Source organism: Coenobita brevimanus, chromosome 4 (genome assembly GCF_032717465.1).
Source record: "Coenobita brevimanus isolate Jiangsu-jjx chromosome 4, ASM3271746v2, whole genome shotgun sequence".
Taxonomy (NCBI): Eukaryota; Metazoa; Arthropoda; class Malacostraca; order Decapoda; family Coenobitidae; genus Coenobita; species Coenobita brevimanus.
This window is the reverse complement of record NC_136957.1, coordinates 2,320,669-2,345,767: the sequence shown is the minus strand read 5'-3', so window position 1 is coordinate 2,345,767 and position 25,099 is coordinate 2,320,669. Positions and strand designations below refer to the sequence as shown.

At 42.2% G+C, this 25,099-nt stretch overlaps 1 protein-coding gene across 1 annotated transcript in view; it reads left to right on the top strand.

Moving 5' to 3' along the window:
• The first annotated feature begins 14,954 nt into the window (after positions 1-14,954).
• The window catches only part of LOC145394998 (phenoloxidase 1-like), a 31,040-nt gene continuing 20,895 nt past the window's right edge, over positions 14,955-25,099 (top strand). Inside the window, exons 1-4 of the mRNA XM_080268745.1 lie at positions 14,955-15,068; positions 15,967-16,144; positions 17,457-17,563; positions 23,571-23,684. Coding sequence (XP_080124871.1) covers positions 14,955-15,068; positions 15,967-16,144; positions 17,457-17,563; positions 23,571-23,684 — 513 coding nt within the window. The remainder of the gene's footprint in view (positions 15,069-15,966; positions 16,145-17,456; positions 17,564-23,570; positions 23,685-25,099) is intronic.

Genomic DNA, 25,099 nt, shown 5'->3' with positions numbered 1-25,099 from the left:
ATTTCTCTATATTCTGAAATTAGCATCTAAAAAGGCTTTGAATATCATCGAGTTATCCCATTTCCTGTTCTTTTCATTTTCTTTTGCTATCTTTTAGTCTTCTTTTTCTTTCATTTTCATTTTTTCTCTTTGTGATCGGCGCCCTCCTTCACTAGATTCCAAAATTCATCCTTACGTTTTGTCCCAGCTGCGAGTTTTGGTCCACAAGGAAGTTCAAAATATCGACATGGATAATATTCGGCGTACGAACATAAATCGCGTTTGTATGAGAATATAATATCGTATTGAAATATCTAACATTATATGAAGTGCTTACTGAACAATATTATTAAAATACCCGCCGCCGGACCCGCCACCCCCCACCCCACCACCGAGCTGCTACCACACCACCACCCCAGGAGGACACAACGGTGGGGCTAGTGACCCAGGTCAAGAGGGTCACCGGGACACTACTGTCCTGAGTCCTTTTTCCCCGCAACTACCCCAACACCAGGTGACCGGAAAAAGCCAACGACCTTGCGGGCGGGACAGCCATCACCAGAATCGGGGTGGGACTGAAAAAGATTCAGCCCTAGGTAACACCGTGTCGACGGCCACTGTTACCACCTCAAGGGCAGGAGGCCCAAGGCTACGGCCAGAAGTGTGCACCAGGGTAAGGGGACCCTCGGCTACGGCCTTAGTGTGCACTGGGGAGGGCGTTACCTCTGTGCATCCCTCTCCCACTGTTCTCTCCTACAGGAGTAACACCACGCCGACGGTCACTGTACGTGGCGAGGAAGGAGCGGCCACTGTACACCCTTCGGGTGCTTCTCTAAGGGAAGATCAGCTACCGGCTACAGCCAAGGTACGTACCAGGGTAGACAGGCCCTTGGCTACAGCCTCAGTACGTACCGGACAGGGCGCAGCCTCTGTGCACCCCTCTCCTGCTTTTCCCTACTACGGGAGCAACACCGCATCAACAGCCACTGTACGTGGCGGGGAAGGAGCGGCCACTGTACGCCCTTCAGTTGCTCCTTGTACGACGGGTAGGCTCACGGCCACAGCCGCAGTACGTACCAGGGTAAGGTGACCCGAGGCTACGGCTTCAGTACGTACCGGAGAGGACACGGACTCCGTGTATCCTTCTCCTGCCTTTTCCCCCTGTGGGAGCCCTTTGTCACCATCCGGGAGTGTTGCCCCGGAGGTGTCGCCAGAGTGGTGGCAAGGCCCGATACCGGCCCTACCTCCTACCCCTGGGAAATCTCTGTTCCTGTCGGACACCAGACGGAGACGGTGCCACAGCCCAACCCTGTTGGCGCCTTTCCCTACAGGCGACTGCAGTCCCAGGACTCCCAGGCCCGACCAGCAGCCTCCAGATGAGGGCAACCCAGGCTCCCTCACCCCACGGAGCCAGAGGCGACAGGCCCGCCTCCTCCAGCTGTTTGGCCCCAGTCCCGAGGGCCACCTCTCAGGTCGAGGCCCCCAGACCTGAGGGCCTCCCTGCACCCTACCAACGAGGCTCCAGTACGAGGGCCACCTCTCAGGTCGAGGCCCCCAGACCGGAGGGCCTCCCTGCACCCCACCAACGAGGCTCCAGTATGAGGGCCTCCTCTCAGGTCGAGGCCCCCAGACAGGAGGGCCTCCCTGCACCACCCCGATGACCAGGACCCGGGCAGTGACTCCCCTGTGGGCAGTGTGTTGCCCCTTGCAGGCAGGCTCCCCCTAGGGCCTTCTCCTCACGCCCGTACTTCAGAGTGATCTCTACCCAGGGTACACGGGTAAATCGTGACGCCCCTTGTACCGAGAACAAACCAGGGGAAATAACAGTGAACAGTGACTAAGTGAAGTCCAGTGTAAAGCCAGTGACAGTTACTATTAGTCTATAAGAACCCGATACCCTGCAGAACAGAAAATACCTTGAACCCTAAGTAAGAGAACTTATAGTGATTGTGTGAGTTCCAAATAAAAGAACTTTCAGGAACTGTGAACGGAGACTAGGGTGCGCGGGCGAATCAAAGGTCTGTGTATAAGTGCCGCCGCGACTAAGTGACTACATCAAGTGTCGCGATCCGCACCCTGTCCCATTTATAGTAGCATTCCCCCCACGGACACTTAATCTTGTTCATTCCCCTTGCATCCAATTAAACATATAGTCTGCCTGAAGATGAAATACGGGTACTGATACATATGGTTCATAACATTAGTGTACATGCATTATACCGTGTGTTAAGTGTGACTGTGCATCGTGGTTTCAATGGTTAACTCTGTGTCCCTGTCTCCTGTATATCAAATATCACTCTGTGTTATATTGTAACGGTGTAGAATTAAGGCAATAGATGTGTTAAGGTATACTGTCTGGTTTTTATATCCTGTTCCTTTGTGCGTGCTTTACTTCCTGTCCGGAAAGAGGACCCCGTTCAGTCGCTAGTGTTTTTAGGACGAGAAGTCGACCTAAAAACACTCAGCATAACAATTATCCTTCGAACTAGCCGTAAAATAAGGATAATAACAACCAATTTCTCACTGAAAAATAGACGGTCTTCGATATTGTACTTTCCTTATTTACAGCCAAATGGACGCCTGATATTGTTCAGTAACTATCTCATATTACGCTAAAGCTTTTTTCACACCATATTTATCTATTTTTTAAAGGCCAATGGGATATTATTATGAAATTTCTTAATGTGGATATTTTAAACTGCCTTCTACTCAAAATTCGAAAGTGGTCGAGTGTTTGGTGGCCGAAGAAAAATAAAATGTCATCCATCTATAATAAATAAATAAATAAATAAAATAACACACACACACACACACACACACACACACACACACACACTCTCACAGCCGCAGATTTTCCCACCATCGTTACCATCGTTAGTGAGGAAATGTTTGGTCTAGGTCATGTCCTGAGAGTTTAAGGAAATGTGAGGAAATGATCTGTTTACATTATCGAAGCCTTTGACTCTCTTGAAGCACTGTTCTAGTTTACCTCTCCACTGATAGATAGATAGGTTGATAGATAGATAGATAGACAGAAAGATAGATAGACAGATATAGATACATACATACATAGACAGAACGTCTGTGTATATGTATGTGTTCTAATGTATCTCTAAATGTATCCAAATATGCGTCAATAATACACCATGCATCCTTACTTCCTCTAGACCAGTAATTTTTAACCCAGAGGGAATTACAGCCAAAGGGGTAATAATTTTGCCTTTTCGTGGGGGTGATGTGGATAAAACATTGCTCTGCGGTTTTTCTTTCTTCTTCCTTTGTTTTGTTTTGTTTAAGACAGGATACGGGATTATCATTTGCAGGATCTGTGTACTTTCTGGACGTAGCTTCGTAAACCTCAGTGTGTTTCTCCTAACGTTTGGCCATGTTGAGAGGATGAAGTGAGAGACTGACGAGGAGAGTGTATGTGAGTCAGGTGGAGGGGGGGAGAGGGAGAGGAAGGCCAAGGATAAGATAGAGGGATGGAGTGGAGGGCTATATGAGAGAAGGGGGTGTGAGCTGGGAGCAGGGCAGTGATATAGAGGGGGACAGGGCGACATGAAGGCGATTTGTTTGTGGCCACCCCTTTCGGGATTAAGGTGTCTGGCAATAGATAGAGAGATAGTGTAGTAACAGCCTACCTTGGTGTGGCAAGGAGTGACAGCATAAAAAAGACAGGAACCTTTGATCTAAACGCTTTCACTCAACGTAAGAAAATACATTAACGTAAAACACACACACACACACACACACACACACACACACACACACACACACACACACACACACATATCTTCATAAACCCCTTCAGAACGACTACGAATACAGGGTGGGACGAAAATAGCGCCTGATTGGACACTCACCTGGCTGAGTCGGCTCGGACTGCTGGTGTGGGCGTGACAGGGGCAGTAGGAGGTGAATAAATGTGATGCAGGATAGACACTGGTAATGCTGAGCCGTCCCCACAACACGCAAAGTACAGAGAGGAATCCCCCCTCCCCCATATCTCTCTCTCTCTCTCTCTCTCTCTCTCTCTCTCTCTCTCTCTCTCTCTCTCTCTCTCTCTCTCTCATTTAATTACTAACATATCCATCAGACTGCATCTCTCTGTCTGTCTGTCTGTCTGTCTTTCTATGTCTATTTATGTCTGTCTGCCTGTCTATCTGTCTCTTCATCTGTCTGTCTGCCTGTCTATCTGTCTATTCATCTGTCTGTCTGCCTGTCTATCTGTCTATTCATCTGTCTATCTGTCTATTCTTCTGTCTGTCTGCCTGTCTATGTATCTGTCTGTCTGCCTGTCTCGCTGTCTACTTATCTATCTGTCTGTCTTCCTGTCTATCTATCTATCTGTCTCGGTTAAGCTCACATCCGTCAGACACTCTCTCTCTCTCTCTCTCTCTCTCTCTCTCTCTCTCTCTCTCTCTCTCTCTCTCTATCACTTCCGTTCACCTCCAATTCAAGATGGCCGCTATTTGGGGTTTCCTAAAAGCTCTCAGTTATTTTCCTAGACGGGGGAAATTCTGTTGTTGTTATGGTTTTGTTGTTGTTGTTGTTGTTGTTGTTGTTACACTCAAGGCCATTTTGTTGATTTTACAGCGGTGGTGTTGTGTGTGTGTGTGTGTGTGTGTGTGTGTGTGTGTGTGTGTGTGTGTGTGTGTGTGTGTGTGTGTGTGTGTGTGTGTGTGTGTGTGTGTGTGTGTGTGTGTGTGTCTGTGTCTGTCTGTCTGTCTGTCTGTGTCTGTCTGTCTGTATGTCTGTGTGTCTGTCTGTCTTTCTGTCTGTCTGTCTGTGTGTGTATGTGTGTGTATGTGTGTGTGTGCGTGTGAGGCTAATGGTGGTTGATATGAATTGGTTGTGGTGGTGGTGGTGTTTTGGTGTGGCTGTTGTGGTGGTGGTGGTGTTTTGGTGTGGCTGTTGTGGTGTGGTGTGGTGGTGGTGGTGGTGTTTTGGTGTGGCTTTTGTGGTGGTGGTGTTTTGGTGTGGCTGTTGTGGTGTGGTGTGGTGGTGGTGTTTTGGTGTGGCTTTTGTGGTGGTGGTGTTTTGGTGTGGCTGTTGTGGTGGTGGTGTTTTGGTGTGGCTGTTGTGGTGATGGTGGTGTTTTGGTGTGGTATATAGTTGTGGTGATGTTCTGGTGTGGTGCTGGTGTGTTGGTGTGATGGTAGGCTGTTGTTGCTGGTGTTGTGGTAGTGGTGGTGTCCTGGTGTGGTAGTTGTGGTGATGTTTTGGTGTGGTAGTTGTGGTGCTGGTGTGTTGGGGTGATGGTAGGCTGTTGTTGCTGGTGCTGTAATGCTTTGATCTATTTATGCCGTCGTGTATATATTTAAAAGGCAAAACAAGGAGGACAATAAGCTGGGTTGTTTTTGTTGATCAGCCGCTGTGTGTCTGGCTCAACAGATCACCAGAGTCAGGCTTCCAATTCCACCCCCTCCCCTCCCCTCCGGGAACCCATGTGCCCGGGAAAGTGTGTGGAGGGTTTGTTCCCTGGTGGACGCTACATATGCACCTTCACCCAGTTAACAGGGGCACAATAGCAGGCTACCACATCACCCCGTTATATGGCTACCACATCACCCCGTTATTTGGCTATTTGGCTACCACATCACCCCGTTATCTGGCTACCACATCACCCCGTTATTTGGTTACGTGGTTACCACCCAGCGCTGTCAACGATTTCCTGGCTTACAGGAAACCATTTGGCTTGTCACTCAGTGTAAAAAGAGTGGAGGCCATAGGCAGTGGGAAATATATGGATTAAAGATGACAAGCTGCTGCATGAGAGAGAGAGAGAGAGAGAGAGAGAGAGAGAGAGAGAGAGATATTAAGATACTGGGAAGAGAGCTTAAGATAATGACATCCTAGGGAATACAGAGAGAGAGAGATAAACAGACCTAGTTTTTTGTCACTCTTCATAAGGTAATGTTCGGAGCGATGGAACCGATTTTTGTTGCTCTGTTCTGTATTCTTTCAAGCTTATCTTCCTTCATAATGAGATTCGCGGACTTTTATTGCACACAGCATCCTAGGTGAGGTCTAAGTAATGACGTATAAAGCTTAGACATTACATTAGGCGTTTGATGTTCGAAGTTCCTGGCGATACAACCGAGCATCTTGTTTGCCTTGTTACCGGAAATATACGCTGTTCGGAGATTTTGAGGTCGTTGCTGATAATAATTCCAAAGTCCTTCTGGTCCTTTACGCCCGTCAGTGGGGTGGTAAACATGCGATATTTATATTTAATGTTTTTGTCGCCATAGTGCATATTCTTACATTTATCTATATTACATTTCATCTGCCATTTTTCACCCCAACTTATTAACTTCTCCAGGTCACGTTGTATTGATTTACAGTCTCCTTTCGTAATTACCTTGCCTCCAGTTTTCGTGTCATCTGCAAATTTCGCTGCCTTAGAAGTGAGTCCATTTCCTTTATCTATCTATCTATCTACTGCCAGATGCCATAATCCGGCAAGGGGTGGCCATTTGACTTTGAGTTATTTGTTTTCTGGGAAGGAGCACTAACCCTCTACCAACCCACTTGCTGACACGTTGGGAGCACGTATGGTTTGGTTATATGGTTACCACCCAGCGTTGTAAATGGTTTCTTGGCTTACACGAAACCATTTGGCTTGTCACTCAATGTAAAGCCACCTGGAAAGGAAAGAAAAGCAATAAGAAGTGAGAGGAAAGATGGGAGAAATAGGAAGAGAGGAGGACAGGCACAGAAAAAGATTGATAAAGGTGAAGGAAGAAGTAGGCAGATCACTGATGGAAAGAAAACGGGTCCCAGAAATGACTCATAAGGAACTCCGCTTGTCATTTCCTGCCTCTCTGATGATTCGCCAATTATCACGACGCGTTAATTGCGATTCGTTAACTAATCGCCAATCCAGGAACGTAATTTGCCAGAGGTTTGCCTGTTTTTCTGGTGGTCATAGATGGGGAACCTAATCACTCTCTGGAAATCGAGGTAGTTGACATCAGATGGCATTTTTGCGGTAGTTATCGTTAAATTTGTGTTAAAAAATGGAGGCAAATTTGTCAGATTATTTTTATTCAGGAATACGGTAATACGGTATGAGAGAGAGAGAGAGAGAGAGAGAGAAAGAGGCTGTATTTACCCATTACGTAACATAATCAGTGACACAAATATCAACTAGGACACACCTGTAGGCTGTTGTTCTCACCTGTGTTTTTCTGTCCGTTTGTTTTTTCCTGCGTTTCTGGTTGACTCTCACTGTCTATCTATCTATCTATCTGTCTGTCTATCTGTCTATCTATCTATCTGTCTGTCTATCTATCTATGTCTATCTATCTATCTCCTTACCGTAATCTTTTTTCTTTCATCCAACTACCTATCTGACACATACATAGGTAAAAACATACATATACATACAAACACACATACATATACATACATACATACCTATCCGCCTGATCTACCTACCTACCAATTTACCTACCAACCTACCTACATGTCTATCTACCTACCTTTCTACCTGTTTGTCTATCCAAGCTACCTACAAGTACCTACCTACCAACCTACTTACCTACAACCTCTCTACCTACCTACCTAGTTTTTATGTTCATCTACTGACGTATTTGAGAGAGAGAGAGAGAGAGAGAGAGAGAGAGAGAGAGAGAGAGAGAGAGAGAGAGAGAGAGAATTATGCTTATTAACGTACACGGTAATTTTTTCAGAGAGAGAGAATTATGCTTATTAACGTACACGGTAATTTTTTCCGAGAGAGAGAGAGAAAGAGAGAGAGAGAGAATTATAGAATTAAAACATTGAAAAGATGGACAGTCTTCAGTATCGTACATTCCTTATAAACCGCTAAATTGAAGCAAAATATTCATCATTAAGTACCTGATATTATGCCAAATCTTTTTTCACAACATATTTCTCTATTTCAAACGCGATTCGTGTTGATATTTCGAAAATCATCAATGTCGATATTTTGAACACCCTCGTAAATCAAAATTCAAAGGTGGCCAACCGCAGTAACGGCCGAATTGCAGTATCAGGAGTGCTATACCGTTTTCACTCTAACTTGGCCTAAAATTGCCATCTCTCCATCTTGAACGCTGAGTTGTAGGCACAGATTTACACTAGAATAAGATGCTAGTCACGAAGTAGTGCCGTGGAAAGGATGTAGAGCCGTAGCATTGCCTCTCACTGCTACTAAGCTACGTGAATTAAGCTGCAAAACGACGAAAATCTGGGCCAAGTTAAGGTGAAAGAAGCATAGTGTCGCTCGAGTCATAAAACTATAAATAAAAAAAAGTCGACGAAAAAACAGAAAATCTCGTTAAAGTTTCATATATATAACCAAAATATGGCTTCGTTTAATATCACAGGACCTCAGAATTAGCTGCTATGTATATAAAAACGCTTTTCTTAAACGCCACTGGCTGATTTATGGCGTGTTGCGGGGGCGGGTCACTCAGCGTTGTATATCCTGCATCATTTATTCATTTCCTTCTCCAACCACATTACTAGGCAACGGGGCTATGTGGAGTCTGGTGCCCCTATTAACTGGATGAAGCTGCAAATGCGGCGTCCATCCGGGAACCAAACCTCCACACCCTTGTCCTCGCCGCAAGGGAGCATTAGTTCACTGCAGGGGATGGCCCAGAAGGGGGGGATGATTGTTTGTGGTGGATGGGTCTGCTCAGCCACACAGACCAGGGGTTAGTCAACAAGAACTGCAACACCCACGCCCACACCAGCAGGGTGAGCCGTCCCCGCAACACATATGATATCCCCAGGTGAGTTTCTAGTGGAGCTCTAGTGTACGTGTTTCTGGATATTCAACAAAGACGGCGGGATCCCCAGGCCAGAGGGTATATAAGGCGGGACCTCGAGGGTTTTCCATCAGTGTCCAGGAAGACGTTGAAGAGGTAGGTTGTCTCGTTTTTAAGAGCTTGTGTCCCTTAAGCTGTATCAATGATAACTGAAGGAGGAGGTGATGGCTGGACAAAACAATGGCTTGGGGAACTGATCTTGTCTGTTGCGAGGAAGAGTTTGAAGAACTGAGTTTCGATGACGTGCTTGTCACTGGCCTTCCATGCGATGCCATCAATTTGCCGTACCGTAATTATGTAAGCCACGTAAAGGCTGTCCCTGACCTGCCACAACAGACTGGGTTGCTATTAACGTCAAGGCTAAGGCTGCCATCAGCTGGTGGTACAGTAATGATGTCCGTCCCGTGATGCTGACATTAATAACAACCATCTGTTATGTTGTTTGTGGACTACCGGAAAAATTGACCAAGGCTGCTGGTCTGTTTATATATCTATGTCTATCCATCTATTTATGTATATATATATATATATATATATATATATATATATATATATATATATATATATATATATATATCACATTGAGAACCCTGGTCGAATAGAATGGACGGAACTAGCAATTATTAAAAGTTAATAAAGCGGGAAACCCTATGGTTGGAACCTAAGAGCTGCGTGACTATCAGCCGATAGGCGGAGGGCCGTACGCTAAACGGACTACCCTTCCAGTAACACCTTATAAGGAGCAGCAATGAGATCTAATTATAAATAAATAAATTATATATATATATATATATATATATATATATATATATATATATATATATATATATATATATATATATATATATATATATATATATATATTATATATATATATATATATATATGTATATATATATAATATACTGTATCTGTATATATATATATATATATATATATATATATATACTGTGAGAGAGAGAGAGAGAGAGAGAGAGAGAGAGAGAGTGTCGGGTTTGAAAGGATTGATTTTGCTGATGAGTCTGCTGAGTGTGTGGGAGTTTTGTTATTTGGGGGACATGTTATGTGCTGGAAGTGGGGCTGTGGCTAGGGTAAGGAGTGGTTGGAGGAAGTTCAGTGAGCTGTTGCCTCTCGACACTGAGAGGGCTCTCCCTCTGTGCAAGGGGATGTTTGTATGTGGCATGTGTTGGGAGTGTAATGCTGTATGGTAGTGAGACCTGGGCAGCAAAGGAAGAGGATATTCACAGGCTTAAACGGACAGAAACGACAATAATTAGGTGGATGTGCAGTGCGTCCTTGAATGCGAGGCTTTGGGGCGTGTGACAAGGATTGTGAATGAGGAGTTGAGAGGCCGGATGGGACTTGAATGTATTGGTGTTGTGATGAGGAGGGGCAGACTGAGATGGTCTGGGCATGTGTAGAGGATGGAGGAAGACAATAACTGGGCGCAAACAGTGAAACGTGTGAATGTCGGGGGTGGGGTTGTGAGAGATAGACCGAAAAAGACCTGGGACGAGGTCATAGGGTGTAACGTCAGGGATAACGGACTGAACAGGAAGGATGCCAGAGATCAAGCAGCGTGGAAAACAGTCATTAGGTGATCAATTAGGCCGATGCATGCAAGCATTTCTGAGCCTCTACAAACGATACGAACGAAACGATATATATATATATATATATATATATATATATATATATATATATATATATATATATATATATATATATATATATATATATAATAGAATAAACCACTGTGCTTAGGTTTTGTTGATTACGAAAAGGCTTTCGACTCAGTGGAGCACATAGCAATTATAAATTCATTGCGAGAACAAGGAGTGAATGAGAACATTGTAAAACTGATCGAAAACATATAAAGAGGGAACTGCTACAGTTAAATTATACAAGGACTTAGAAAAAATTAAGATTGAAAAGGGCGTGCGTCAGGGAGATACAATTTCACCAAAATTATTTACAGCATGCCTAGAAAGTATTTTCAGAAAGCTAGACTGGGAAAACAAAGGAGTGAACATTGATGGAGAAAAGCTAAACCATTTAAGATTTGCAGATGACATTTTCCTAATCTCAGAAACAGCGAAGGCATTGCAAGAAATGTTAAATGACCTGAACAAAGAAAGTCTAAAAGTAGGACTGAAAATGAACCGAAGTAAAACCAAAGTAATGTTTAATCCACAAACACCAAAGAGAGTCATCAGAATAAGCGATGAAATTCTTGAAGAACAATTGGATGGAAAGCTTTCGGTAAACACAGAGAAGTTATGAAAAGTAGCTTGCCAGTTTGTATGAAACGAAAAGTATATAATGAATGTATAATTCCAGCTATGACGTATGATTGTGAGACCTGGAAACTGACAAAATCAATGGAAAATAAACTAATCCGTTCTCAAAGAGCAATGGAAAGGTCAATGTTGGGAATATTTTTAAAAGACGGGAAAATATCAAGTTGGGTGAGAGAGCAGACTAAAGTCAAAGATGTTATAGAAGTTATAAAAGAACAGAAATGGAGGTGGGCAGGCCATGTAGCAAGAATAAGGGATAACCGATGGAGTAAGAGGCTGACGGACTGGACACCACGAGAATGTAAGCGTAGCAGAAAAAGGCCAGACAGGAGATGGAGATGAGATAGAGAAATTTGCAGGGAAAACGTGGCAAAGATTGGCTCAGTCAAGGAATTCGTGGAAAAGGTTGGGGGAGGCCTTTGTTCAGCAGTGGACTAGTTATGGCTGATGATGATGATATATATATATATATATATATATATATATATATATATATATATATATATATATATACTACGTCAGTATGTATGTCTACGTGTAGGCCTTTGTATGTAATGTTGGCAAACTCAAAATTTGTAAGGGTTTCGGAAATATTGCCAAAGCTGTACAAAGTGACGTTTTGGAAGTGTGTGTGTGTGTGTGTGTGTGTGTGTGTGTGTGTGTGTGTGTGTGTGTGTGTGTGTGTGTGTGTGTGTGTGTGTGTGTGTGTGTGTGTGTGTGTGTGTGTGTGTGTGTGTGTGTTAGGTGGCCAGTAAATGCTGCGTCGGATACACAGAGGTTGACACTTGCAGACTTACGATACAGCTGAGCAGAGAAGAGACATAATTTTGTGCTGAGTAGATTGCAATGTGCCAGATTCCATCCTTTAGAAAGGTACATGGGCTCAATGAGTGTGTGAATGAATGAATGAATTAGCGACTCAGTGACACGTACAGTACACTTCATTTGGCCGCCTCTGTTGGTGCGGATCCCCCCCCCCCCAAACACACACACGTACGTAAAATAAACAATACGAACTGAAATATAAACACGAGGAAATTGGCCACAAACAGAAAAACACACAAAGGGAGATTATGGACAAAAGTAAGCATCCACGCTCCAGTTGTGTGTTTCTCTGTGCGTGACGGTGTAGCGTAAAGGCGGATGTCGCGGTAGGAACTGGCACACAGACACAAGGAGCAATCCCCAGGGAGTGCAATACCCGCGCCCGACACATTTGGCCTTTCCTTGTGACCTTGCCCTTCGTTCAATTGACCAAAAAATTGAACCACCTCATCCTTGCCTGACCATCAACTCTTCCACTAAGTTTGGTTCAAATCGGATTATAACCATTTGAGTTAACCTTGCCCTGTGACCTTGACCTTTGACCCACTGTCCTGAAAAGCAAATCACGTCATCCTTGCCTGACCGTTAATCTTTCTATGACGTTTGGTATAAGTTGAATGAAAACTGTGCTCGCTATGCTGCTCACAGACATAGACAGACTGACAAACCCATGCATATACAGACACATATACACACGTGCACACACACAGGAACGGAAAATACACACTGCGTTAGCTACTACGTGCAGGTGAAAAATAAAATACATATACTTAAAGGATTTGAATGTGTGTGTGTGTGTGTGTGTGTGTGTGTGTGTGTGTGTGTGTGTGTGTGTGTGTGTGTGTGTGTGTGTGTGCGCGCGCGTGCTTCGTGCGTGTGCGTGCGTGCGTGAGAGAGAGAGAGAGAGAGAGAGAGAATCAAAGAACATGACATTATGGCTGGAAAACTTCACACCTTTAAATAACATCAAAGTAATTCAGTCCCCGTGAAATGTAATGAAGCAGGTAATTTGGCTTGAGTTATCCCTGGCAACGCTGCTCTGTTTTCTGTCCGTTTTCTTCAGGTGGAAATCAAATGAAGTTGGGGTTACTGATGCGATGATCGGATTGTGTGTGTGTGTGTGTGTGTGTGTGTGTGTGTGTGTGTGTGTGTGTGTGTGTGTGTGTGTGTGTGTGTGTGTGTGTGAGAGAGAGAGAGAGAGAGAGAGAGACAATTTTGTTATGGATTTTTATGTGTGTGTGTGTGTGTGTCTTACCTAATTGTTCTTACCTAATTGTATCTTTACAGGAATGAGTCAGGCTCGTACTGTCCCGTGTCTTAAACCATATTTATCGTACATATCCTTAAATTTGTGAATTGTTTTGGCACACACTGTTTCATTCGGTAATGCATTCCAATGATCAATTGCTCTGTTTGGGAAACTGAATTTCCTCACGTCCTTATCACCTCTCTTCTTATGCAGTTTTTTGCAGTGTCCTCTTGCTGATGCTTCTCCATATGTTAAGTAATCATTTATGTCTATTTTCTCCTTTCCTGATATGAATTTATATAGCATTATCATGTCACCTCTTTTCCTTCTCTCCTGTAGTGTTGGTAGCTTCAGTTTATTTAGTCTTTCTTCGTAGCTTAGATCCCCTAAGCTTGGTATCCATCTTGTAGCGGTCCACTGAACTTTTTCAATCTTGTCTATGTGTTTTTTGAGATGAAGACTCCAGACTACTGATGCATACTTCAGGGTTGGTCTGATGAATGATGTTATTATCCTTCTTAGCATGTCTTCATTTATGAATGTGAATGCTATTCTCATATTTGCAAGCAGTGTATACATGTTCCGTACCTTCTCACTGATGTGGTCAGCCGGAGATAGTCTGTTATTGATAATCACACCTAGGTCTTTCTCTCTTTCTGATGTGTATAGGGTTTTATTTCCTAACGTATAATCCCAATCAGGTCTTTTTCCACTTTTGCCAAATTTGATTACATGACACTTGTCCACAATGAATTCCATTTGCCATGTACTACTCCATTCACGAAGTTTATTTATTTCTTCTTGTAGCTCTTTTCAAGAGTCTGTGTTAGTAATTCTCCTTTGTATTTTCGCATCATCTGCAAACATATTTGGATAGCTTTCATTTCCAGTGTTACTGTCTATATCATTTATATACACTAAAAACATGACTGGCGCCAGCACTGAGCCCTGTGGTACTCCACTAGTCACTTCTTTCCATGATGAGTAGTTTCCCCTTAGTACTGTTCTCATTTCTCTTTTTATGAGAAAATCTTTCATCCAACAAAACAGTTTGCCTCGAATTCTTCCTTGATGGTACAGTTTCCATAAAAGTCTTTGGTGTGGTACTGTGTCAAATGCTTTCTTGAAATCTAAATACTGTCCACCCATCCTTCTCTTTCCTGTATTGTGTCTGTTACTCTGTCACAGTAGCTCAACAGATTAGTAACACATGATTTTCCTTTTCTGAAACCAAACTGTCTTTCTGTTATCATATTGTGTTCTTCTAGATGATTTACCCAAGCTTTTCTTATAAGGTTTTCTAATACCTTGCTTACAACACTGGTCAGTGATACTGGTCGGTAGTTGAGTGGATTTTGTCTATTCTCTTTCTTGAATAAGGGGACAATATTTGCAAAAATCTCTTTATCTATTGCCAGATGACTTAATCTCTTGAGGGGTGGCCACAAACAGAGCTCCGCCTGTCCTCTGCCGTGTTGCTGTCCTCCCTCCAATTCACACTTCCCTCTCTCATATACCTCTCCACTCCATCCCTCCATCACATCCTCTGTCTTCCCTTCCTGCTCACTCACATACTCTCCTAGTCAGTCTCTCACCCCTCTGTCATATACATATCTCCAATCCATCCCGCCATCTCATCCTCGGTCTCCCCCTTCTCACTCACATACACTCTCCTAGTCAGTCTCATATTCCATCCCCTCCACCCCATCCCTTCATCTCCCACTCCTCCTCACATTCACTCTCCTAGTCAGTTTCTCAGCTAATCTTGCCTTCCTCTCCCTCCAGTGAGTGGCCAAGATGTCTGCCCTGAACCCGACAGAAAGAAACCTCCTCTATCTATTTGAGAAGCCCTACGACCCCCTCGATAGACCAAGAGGCGTAGATAAGGTTGGCTATGACCTCAGCACCACGGTAAGTACTGAGAGAGAGAGAGAGAGAGAAACTGACAGGAATAAATACATATACTGATAGATGGAGAGAGAGAGAGAGAGAGAGAGAGAGAGAGAGAGAAACTGACAGGAATAAATACATATACTGATAGATGGAGAGAGAGAGAGAGAGAGAGAGAGAGAGAGAAACTGACAGGAATAAATACATATACTGATAGATGGAGAGAGAGAGAGAGAGAGAGAGAGAGAGAGAGAGAGAAACTGACAGGAATAAATACATATACGACGAGAGAGAGAGAGAGAAAGAGAGAGATTGACAGGAATAAATACATATACTGATAGATGGAGAGAGAGAGAGAGAGAGAGAGAGAGAGAGATTGACAGGAATAAATACATATACTGATAGATGGAGAGAGAGAGAGAGAGAGAGAGAGAGAGAGAGAGAGAGAGAGAGAGAGAGATTGACAGGAATAAATACATATACTAACAGATGAAGAGAGAGAGAGAGATTGACAGGGATAAATACATATACTGATAGATGGAGAGACAGAGAGAGAGAGAGAGAGAGAGAGAGAAAGAGAGATTGACAGGAATAAATACATATACTGATAGATGGAGAGAGAGAGAGAGAGAGAGAGAGAGAGGAAATGACAGGAATACATACATATACGAAGAGAGAGAAAGAGAGAGAGATTGACAGGAATACATATACTGATAGATGGAGAGAGAGAGAGAGAGAGAGAGAGAGAAACTGACAGGAATAAATACATATACGACGAGAGAGAGAGAGAGAGAGAGAGAGAGAGAGAGAGAGAGAAACTGACAGGAATAAATACATATACGACGAGAGAGAGAGAGAGAGAGAGAGAGAGGTAAAATACTTAAAATTCCCCCTCCTCCTCCTCCTGCTCATCCTCCAGCTGGTTATCTCCAGCCCCTCTGGACCCGGGGTGGAGACGCGTGTAAATGTTCCCAATCGGACAGACGCAGCCCCAGCCAATTTAGGGGCGGCCTTGACAGTGCCGAAGGGAGAGCCATTTTCCTTCTTCCTGAGGCCACATCGAAGGGCCGCCAAGGACCTGTGCGACGTGTTCATGAGTAAGTACACACACACACACACAAATGGTAAGAAATATAAAATCACGCCATAAGCAAATGTTTTTAATCCACTGCATGCCAGTGCCATTCTAAAACGGTCTGACATAATGCCGCAGCCAGTACCAGTGCCGTTTTAAAACAGTCTAAAATAGTAAACTTCACTGTGACCATATTTTTCAAGAATCGTGGGTAAAAATTGGCAGGCATGTAAGGTAACTGTTCCTCTACCATCCCTCAGGCTGTCAAGGCCATACACTCACTCGCTTTCCCCCTCACGCTCGATCTGCCTCACTCTGCCTGTGTGCCTCACCAAGTGCTGTACATAGTGAAGGCATTTTGTAAATAATTTCATGTAAGTGTAAGTTGTAAATATTTTTTTGTAAGTGTAAGGACTATATGGTGAGGTCAAGTTGTAAATACCTTCTTATAAGTGCCAGGACTGTACATAATGAAGTCAGGTTGTACCAATCTTCAAGTATGTGTAAGATAATGCATTCATAGTGAGAAAGACATGCAAATTGTGATAGATGCTGAAGTAATAAGTGATCAGAAAAGTGTACTGAACATTGCTATACCTTCCCAGCATAAATACCTGAGTATACCTTACACAGAAAACGGCTTTCTCTCACATACGTGGTGAATGTGATAGAGCAGCTATATCTGCACACGAGTATGCAGGACTCAATAAAACTAATTTCCGAGCCTCGGTGAGCATTTTAACAGCGAAGTTCATTGTTTCCACATCAAAATCTATCATTGTAGCCAAAAAAAAAAAAGGTCGAAAAATGGCCGGCAATGGGGTGACCCAGAGGACTAAAAATAGCCGGCACGCAGCAGGTTAAAGAGACCCCTGGAGTGTTCTTTAAGCAGAGAGAGAGAGAGAGGACACAATTTGTCTTCTAGCTGTGTAAAAATTATAGCAGTCCCTTAATGGTGGATAAGAAATTTCAACACTCCCAGTAGTAATGATCCATGGACCCAGGAACTGTGGAATGTGTCACTGCAGAACCAAACAAAATATACACAGAAAAGGTTTCTGTATATTGGACATTTGAGAGAGAGAGAGAGAGAGAGAGAGAGAGAGAGTGGGAGAGAGAGGTGTGGGGCAGGGTGTTTTTGTGTGTGTGTGTGTGTGTGTATGTGTATGTGTGTGTGTCACCCTAACCAAACCTCTCTTATCCTACTCTTTTCCAACCCATCAACCTACTTCAACTTCCTAATCTTTCTTGATCCATCTTCATCGCGACCTACCCTGACCTTGCCGATCTCTTCATAATCTCTCCTGACCTCTGACCTATCTTGACCTCCCCAGAGACCAATGGGGTAGAGGACCTGATGCAAGTGGCCGCCAGTGTACATGATACGGTCAATGAGGGTCTCTTTGTGTACGCTTTGGCATTTACCATCATAAGAAAGCCCGTAAGTAGAGCTATTACTACTACTGCTACTATTACTACTACTACTGCTACTATTACTACTACTACTACTACTACTGTTATTATTATTATTATTATTATTATTATTACTAAAATAATTATTATTCTATTATTATTATTATTATTATTATTATACCCACACGGATATAGTGAGTGGGATCTTTTTTTTTTTTTATGCTGAGAATAAGGAAACCAAACACTTTGAGTTTCCCAAATTGTTCTCTCGCTCTAAAAAAAAAAAAAAAAAAAAAGCCAAATTCAATGTCCATTTGGTCTCGTTTGTCAGCCTATTTTCCTGTCTGTTATCATCACACACACACACACACACACACACACACGAAGACGTCGAAAGAGGTCAGAGGTTTTAGGTCAAGAACAACTCAAAGATTTTCATCGAATTTTGACCGAACTTGGTGGAAAGGTTGAAGGACAGCCAAGGGTGAAGTAACTTAGGTGTGAGGACAATTGGTCGAAGGTCACAGAGCACGGTCAAAGGGCCGGCTCTTGAACACCAATAGTTTTCTGTCAGTTTGGACTCAATTTTAAGTCAAATAGTTTTCTTTTGATTTGGAGTAAACTTTGCCAAAGTTTTTTTTTTTTTTTTCTACTTGAACTCTAAGTCAAATAATTTTCTTTCGATATGAACTCAGCTTTAAGTCAGCGTTTTCTTTCAATCTGAACTCAACTTTTAAGTAAAATAGTTTTCCTTCAATTTGGACTTAGCTTGGCACAATGGTGTATGGTTAGCCAAGGATTAAATGATTCTGTTTTCCGAGAATCAGCTAAGGTCTACTATCAAGATTACTGGACAAGGCCAACTTAAAAATTTTGGATGTGAATTAAACCAAACTTGGCGGACGTCAGTAAAACGATCTTGACAGCAATCAATCAAAGGTCAGGGGCACAAGGTAAGGTCAAAGGTTCAATTTTAAGGCCCTTCGACACAATCAGTAAGCGCCTCTTGTCTCTGAGCACATTTTGAAGCATGGGAAAGAAACACACTGTAAACACAAGACAAGAAGGGGTAAAGCATCACATATACAAGATTGTTTTTCAGCATTTATTTTCCCTCTATTATACTCCAAAATCACAAGTGCCCACTGACTGACTGTGTGAACCGGCATTAACCCCTAAACCGCAGGGTTGTTTTGGCTTGACTTGCGTGTCCCGCGGGCATATTTAGGCTCTGACAGACTCTAAAAATATTTGCCAAAAATCAGTGATTAGTCCTAGAATATTAAAAATTCATAAGCACAAGGCGCATACCGTCAGCTTTCTCCTGGCATGTTTGTTCAGCCTTTGTCGAGTACCGTAGGACTTGTGGAGACCTCTGAAGTTGTAAGTCTCCACTTTACACTTCCCGACAACCAGTGATATGATTACCACAGCCTGATATTATCACTAGAAACACTATTCTATGATTTTCAAATAGTTTGGAATCCATATTCCAAAAAAAAAACAGTGAAAGCAATGAAAATTATGAGCGCGTATGACCTTCCCACTTGCGCTCATTCACCACTGGTGTTCTGTCATTTATTATTCATAAAAACACTCACACTTTATATTTCTATTACTATATAACACTTATATATATCTGCAGTCTTTATCCATGTTTCCTTCAGTAATAGTAGTTTATTGTCACTGTAGGCATTCAATTTCTCTTTCAGTAAAATATGTAGCATTCACTTTCTCGTCCTGTATACTAGCACTCAGAGCAAATCTGTCACTTTCACTTCCACTTTCATAACTCTTTGTATTCATACATGCTAGAGTGAAACTTTCACTTTCATTACTCCTAGTATATATACTCGTATTCTTATATTACTACAGTACTCATTTACAATTCTATTTACATTCTCTGTTTTATTTACATTATTCACATTTCTATTTTATTTACACTGTTATGCACTGTCACTTGCAGTAACTTATAAAACTATTTTCCACTGTTCACTTATATTTACATTCATTGCTTTCACTTGCTGTTTACACATTATTTACATTTCCACTTGCACTGTTTTAGTCACCAGAAAGATCATAGTCACTGTCCATCGTTTTCATTGATAAATTAGCCAGTTCACATTCCACAGCAGTCACTTAGCCCTTTACCCCTTTCCACACGAGGTATAGGTCACAGGGCCCTTTGCATGGGGCTAAAAAGCGGTGGAATTGGACAAGCAAGAATCCGACGTGGTTTCACCTTGAAAGACGACAGTAAACTGAATACTGTACTGTGGTGGCCCAGGGGGAGTGCAATGCTGCCAATGTCAGCGTGGTGACAGCTGCTAATATATACACTATGAAATGATTGGCAGGAAATCTAGACAATACATAATAAATTAGGTAGTTCCAGGTGAATGTAAATATCACTTAGGCTTCTCCCTTCCTTTCTTATATATATTTTTATTACAAGAATCGATTATACGGTATATTTCAAGGGGAAATAAACAGCAAAAATTAGCGAACGAGTGCAAGTGAGGTGTTGCAACATGATAATTAGCCAATTCCAGGTGTATGGCACTATCACTTGCCTTATTTCTTTCTTGTATATATTATTTGATATAAGAATAAGGCATAGGGCTTATTTCAATGGATGAAATCAGTGGAAAATTCCAGCATGGCTGGGCAGGCAAGAGGAGAGGGTAATGGAGGGGAGTCAAGAATGGGGAGAAATGGTTAAAGTGTCAACAATGGATGGGAGTACAGATGAGATTAGGAGTGCTGACTAGTGTTGGACATTGGCAGTACTGATAGATGATACAAGCCACCACTTGAAAGCCCGGACAAATTCAAAATAACACAGAATCACAAAAGTGACACCCCGTGGTATGATCCCTTGCTCCCAAGCGTCACAAAAGTGACGCCCCGCGGTTAAGGGGTTAATACTGACTGTACAGACAGACACAAATATCTTCTCAAAGTCGAACGAATATGTAGTGGAAATATCGAACCATCTGAAACACCCACTAGCTGAGATAGGGTTGTCACTGTATTTCGACAGTTGTAAATTTTCTTCATGCAAAAGAGGAAAGAGAGCTACTTTTACTGTAGTAGCAGATGCTTCACACCAAGTACACATCCAATCACAACATATTCATTACTTGTAACAGCAGCACTGTACATGCAACAGGTCACACAAATTACTCAGTACACATCATGGTGGCACAGTACATTCAACAGAACTCAGACAATACTTACTGAACACTTGTGGCAGCACAAAACCTGCGACAGATATAACACAACGCTTCAAGGGCCGAATGTAAACACTCGAATGTACTGGGCTGTATTGATGGTATGCATTAACGTCATTAAGCCCCGCCCCTAATACGTGTGGTTCGACTCTGGCCGTGGCAAAAATGTAAATAAATAAGGTTTCTTCCCCTCTAGACGCATATCAGTCACTCAAATTGAGCTCATTCAGTATGGCAGGAAAAGTTATTGATGGTGTTCATATATCAAATTATGTTCTTCAGATGTTGAACTCTGAATCTGCGTCTCGATATTGTGAAAAGTTCAAGGAAATAGGTAATAAAGATCCTTATAACATACCGCGGCACAAGTGAAAAGACATCACGACTCTGCTTGATGGCGATCTACAAGACTTGCGCCACGGTGACATATACCAGTACTAAATAAACTACAAAAATGTATATAATCATAAGGAACTGAGAGCAAGCAGAAGTCTGGAAACCTATAAGTACTTTGTTGCTGGATGGGTCAGTGAGTTACTCATAGCAGACATCAAGCAAGGGAATGCTTCTACAGTGTGCATCATAACAGCCAAGGTATTTTAATGAAGTTCGTCTGTTTATGTCCTGAATTATGTAATTTCCATATGAATCCAAATCTGATGAAAGCCCAAATATTTCATATTTATCTAACCTAACCTAACCTACCCTATCCTTCCCATCCCTAACCTAACCTGAGCTGCAGCTATAACATAATGACAGTTCTCTGGTTTTATTTAGAGCTGAGAAGTCCAGAATGTTATATTTTTTTACTTTATAACAATGGTAATCTTTTCTTCACAAAAACCTTCATAAATTATCATGAAATTCAGTTGAATTTCCTTGGGGTGGAAGTGCACTTGGGTGTTCTTGGATACTAGAGCTCCAAGCTAACCAATCGATCATAAAAGATGCTGAAGGATCAAGTAATAGTTAAGAATTTGTCTAACAGAAGCATAACAGCAACACATGTACATCTGAAATTATTTGTCATATAATAAGTAATACAGTGGAAAAAAAGACAATCCTTCTCCCCAAAAAAATATATGACCATCATATTATCCAAACTTAACCTTTATCTTTTATCCTTTCAAAAACAGCAAAGTAACATGGTAGGGGAACACGGTGATAATTCTGAATTAGGCTTCACGTGTGGACCATGGTCTGCTGCAGTGGAGAAATGCCTACCTTTGCCCAATCTTAAGAATAAAATAATTCACAGATTCGTTATAGTGTTAGCCATGCCATAACTGAAAAAGTGTGTCATACTGCAGGAGAGAGGGAGTGACTTAGGACAGACATAAAATTAGTAACTAATTCCTGTATGTTCTTAGTCTCTCTCTCTCTCCTGCAATTTTACACACTAATCGATTCAGTTATGGCATAGATAACTACACAAACCAATGTGTGAATTATCTGCTGGTAGTTTCACATGATTTTGTTACCCTATCTAAATGGACTGCGCCTGAAATTATCCTAAGCCCAGTCTCTATATCTTACATTAAATAAAATCTGGTATTTATAAAGTAAAATTAATAGTTTAATACAATATTTAAAAACTTACCTGATATGAAATGTGCACTGCACAATCTGTCATGTTGTGAAGGCTCCGAAACCTTGGAACTGAATCGACTGCTGCTCTCTTGACGGCATTTACCCACAATTTCCTGTGATTTATAGCCCTTTCAGGCCCTCCTTTTCTATTTCTAGTCTGGACAGGAAATCTATAAAACGAGATATTGTCTCTACCTGCCTTATTTGAGCAGCCGAATGCACAACACCACTTCACCATCCTTGCGATTTGCTGGCCTGCCACGGGCCGGCCAGCGGCGGTTTGTTATTGTTTATCAGGGGACCGTGACGTCACGTGTATACTATAGCAGTCGACGCCACCGTGAGCAGGGTGGCGGTGGCGCTACGCAAACGGCCTCCTCCCCTCTCCAAACTTCGATTATTAGCCGACTAACTTACTGATACATGAAAATGTGATACTGTATCTGAAACAAATATAACAGCACAATAAACACTTACAGCAGAGATAACACAACATTTCACAATCTCAGTAGAAACAGAAGAAGCCACATGACGGTCTGTGTAGCAGGCAGTGCTAGTCATTGGGCAAACAAGTAGGCTAAACTTCGATTACCATCTGGTTAACTTCATGACACTGAAAGAACAATAATGTACCTGCAGCAAAAATAACGCAACAATCATCTCGAAATGATTGGATCTTGAATTGGCTCTCTCTTGTATTTCGTTCTCCTCTTAGAAGGAACAGTTTTTGCGGGCTCGTAGCCCTTGGTTCCTTCTTCCTAGCATAAAAAAAGAAAAAAAAATCAAACCCTTGTAATGGCCGGTCTTTTGATTTTGTTTTTTAATGCAAGAAGGAAGGAACCAAAAGCAAGAAGCCCGCGAAACTGTACACTCAAAAAAAAAAAAAAAAGAAAAAGAACAGGACAAGAGAGTGCCAAATCCTATGATTTCAAACGAATTCCATGGAGAACCAAAATTCTGGATAGTGGTCATCTGCAAACCAAGCTTTTTCTTTAAGTCTAACCTCTTTCAAATCTCTCCTAACGACCTAACCACCCCGAATTTAACGATCTAACCACCTCAAATCTCTCCTGACGACCTAATCACCTCAAATCTCTCCTAACTACCTCTAAAGGCCTCTAACGACCTCTAACCACCTCAAATCTCTCCTAACGACCTCTAATTACACCTAACGACCTCTAACTACCTCTAACCACCTCTAACGACCCCCAGGAACTACGACAGATCCGCCTCCCTGCCCTAATTGAGTCGTTCCCAGGCTGGTTCATACCTCAAGAGGAGCTGACCCAGGCACAGGTGCAGGCCAACAGGGAAAACCCAGACCAGGTGAGACGCACACACACACACACACACACACACACACACACACACACACGCACACACACACACACACACACACACACACACACACACACACACACACACACACACACACACACACAACCAATATAAACACATATAGACGCACAAACACAAAACCAGTATAAACACACACACACACACACACACACACACACACACACACACACACACACACACACACACGCACGCACACACACACACACACACATACACATAAATATACCATAAACCCACAAACAGAGAGAGAGAGAGAGAGAGAGTCAGAATTTGTTTTTAAAGTGCAATACTGATTAAAAACGAGCTGCATACATTTTTTTGAGAAAGGCTGAGTGAGTGCGACAGATAGATGGATAGACAGACAGACAGATAGACAGATAGTGATAGATAGACAAATGGATATATATACATGAATAGATAGATATATGGATAGACAGACAGATATATAGATAGATACACAGATAGTGATAGCGTGACAAATAGATATATATACCTAAATAGATAGATAGATGGATAGACAGACAGACAGATAGACAGATAGTGATAGACAAATGGATATGTATACCTAAATAGATAGATGGATAGACAGATAGATAGATACTAAAAGACAGGAACTGATAGATAATTATGGATGATATATGGATAGACAGACGGATAGATAGATAGATACATACATACATACATACATAAACTGACTGGCTGATTGTCAGACTGATAGATAGATAGATAAAATACTCGCACAGATAGATATAAACAGACAGATAGATAGATAAAGAGATTCTGATAGATAGACAGATAGATAGATAAAGAGATGCAGATAGATAGACAGTGCTGGGTGTACTGATTAGTCAACTAGAGGGATAGATAGATAGATAGATAGACAGTTGATAGATACACAGATATCGATAGATGGACAGACAGACGCACATACAATATATATAAACAAATAAGCATAAAAATAGACAACTGTATATTATCTACGAACAATGCAGATAGATAAAAACAGACAGAATGTTAGCCTGTTAGATAGACAAATAGATAGATAGATAGATATAGATAGATAGATAGCTGAAGATTGTGGCAACAGTGATATCCATTCTGACCATCGTGATCCACTGTATACCTGACTGAGTGGAATTAAAGCTGTCTTGATTGGCTCTCTCTCTCTCTCTCTCTCTCTCTCTCTCTCTCTCTCTCTCTCTCTCTCTCTCTCTCTTTCATAATCAAGGAACTGTACTGAAGAGTAACACACTGACGAAAGGAAAATCAGTTCGATGTTTTTTTTTTTTTTACTTAACACGTGTATTTTAAGTAATGGAAGTAGTGTGTGTGTGTGTGTGTGTGTGTGTGTGTGTGTGTGTGTGTGTGTGTGTGTGTGTGTG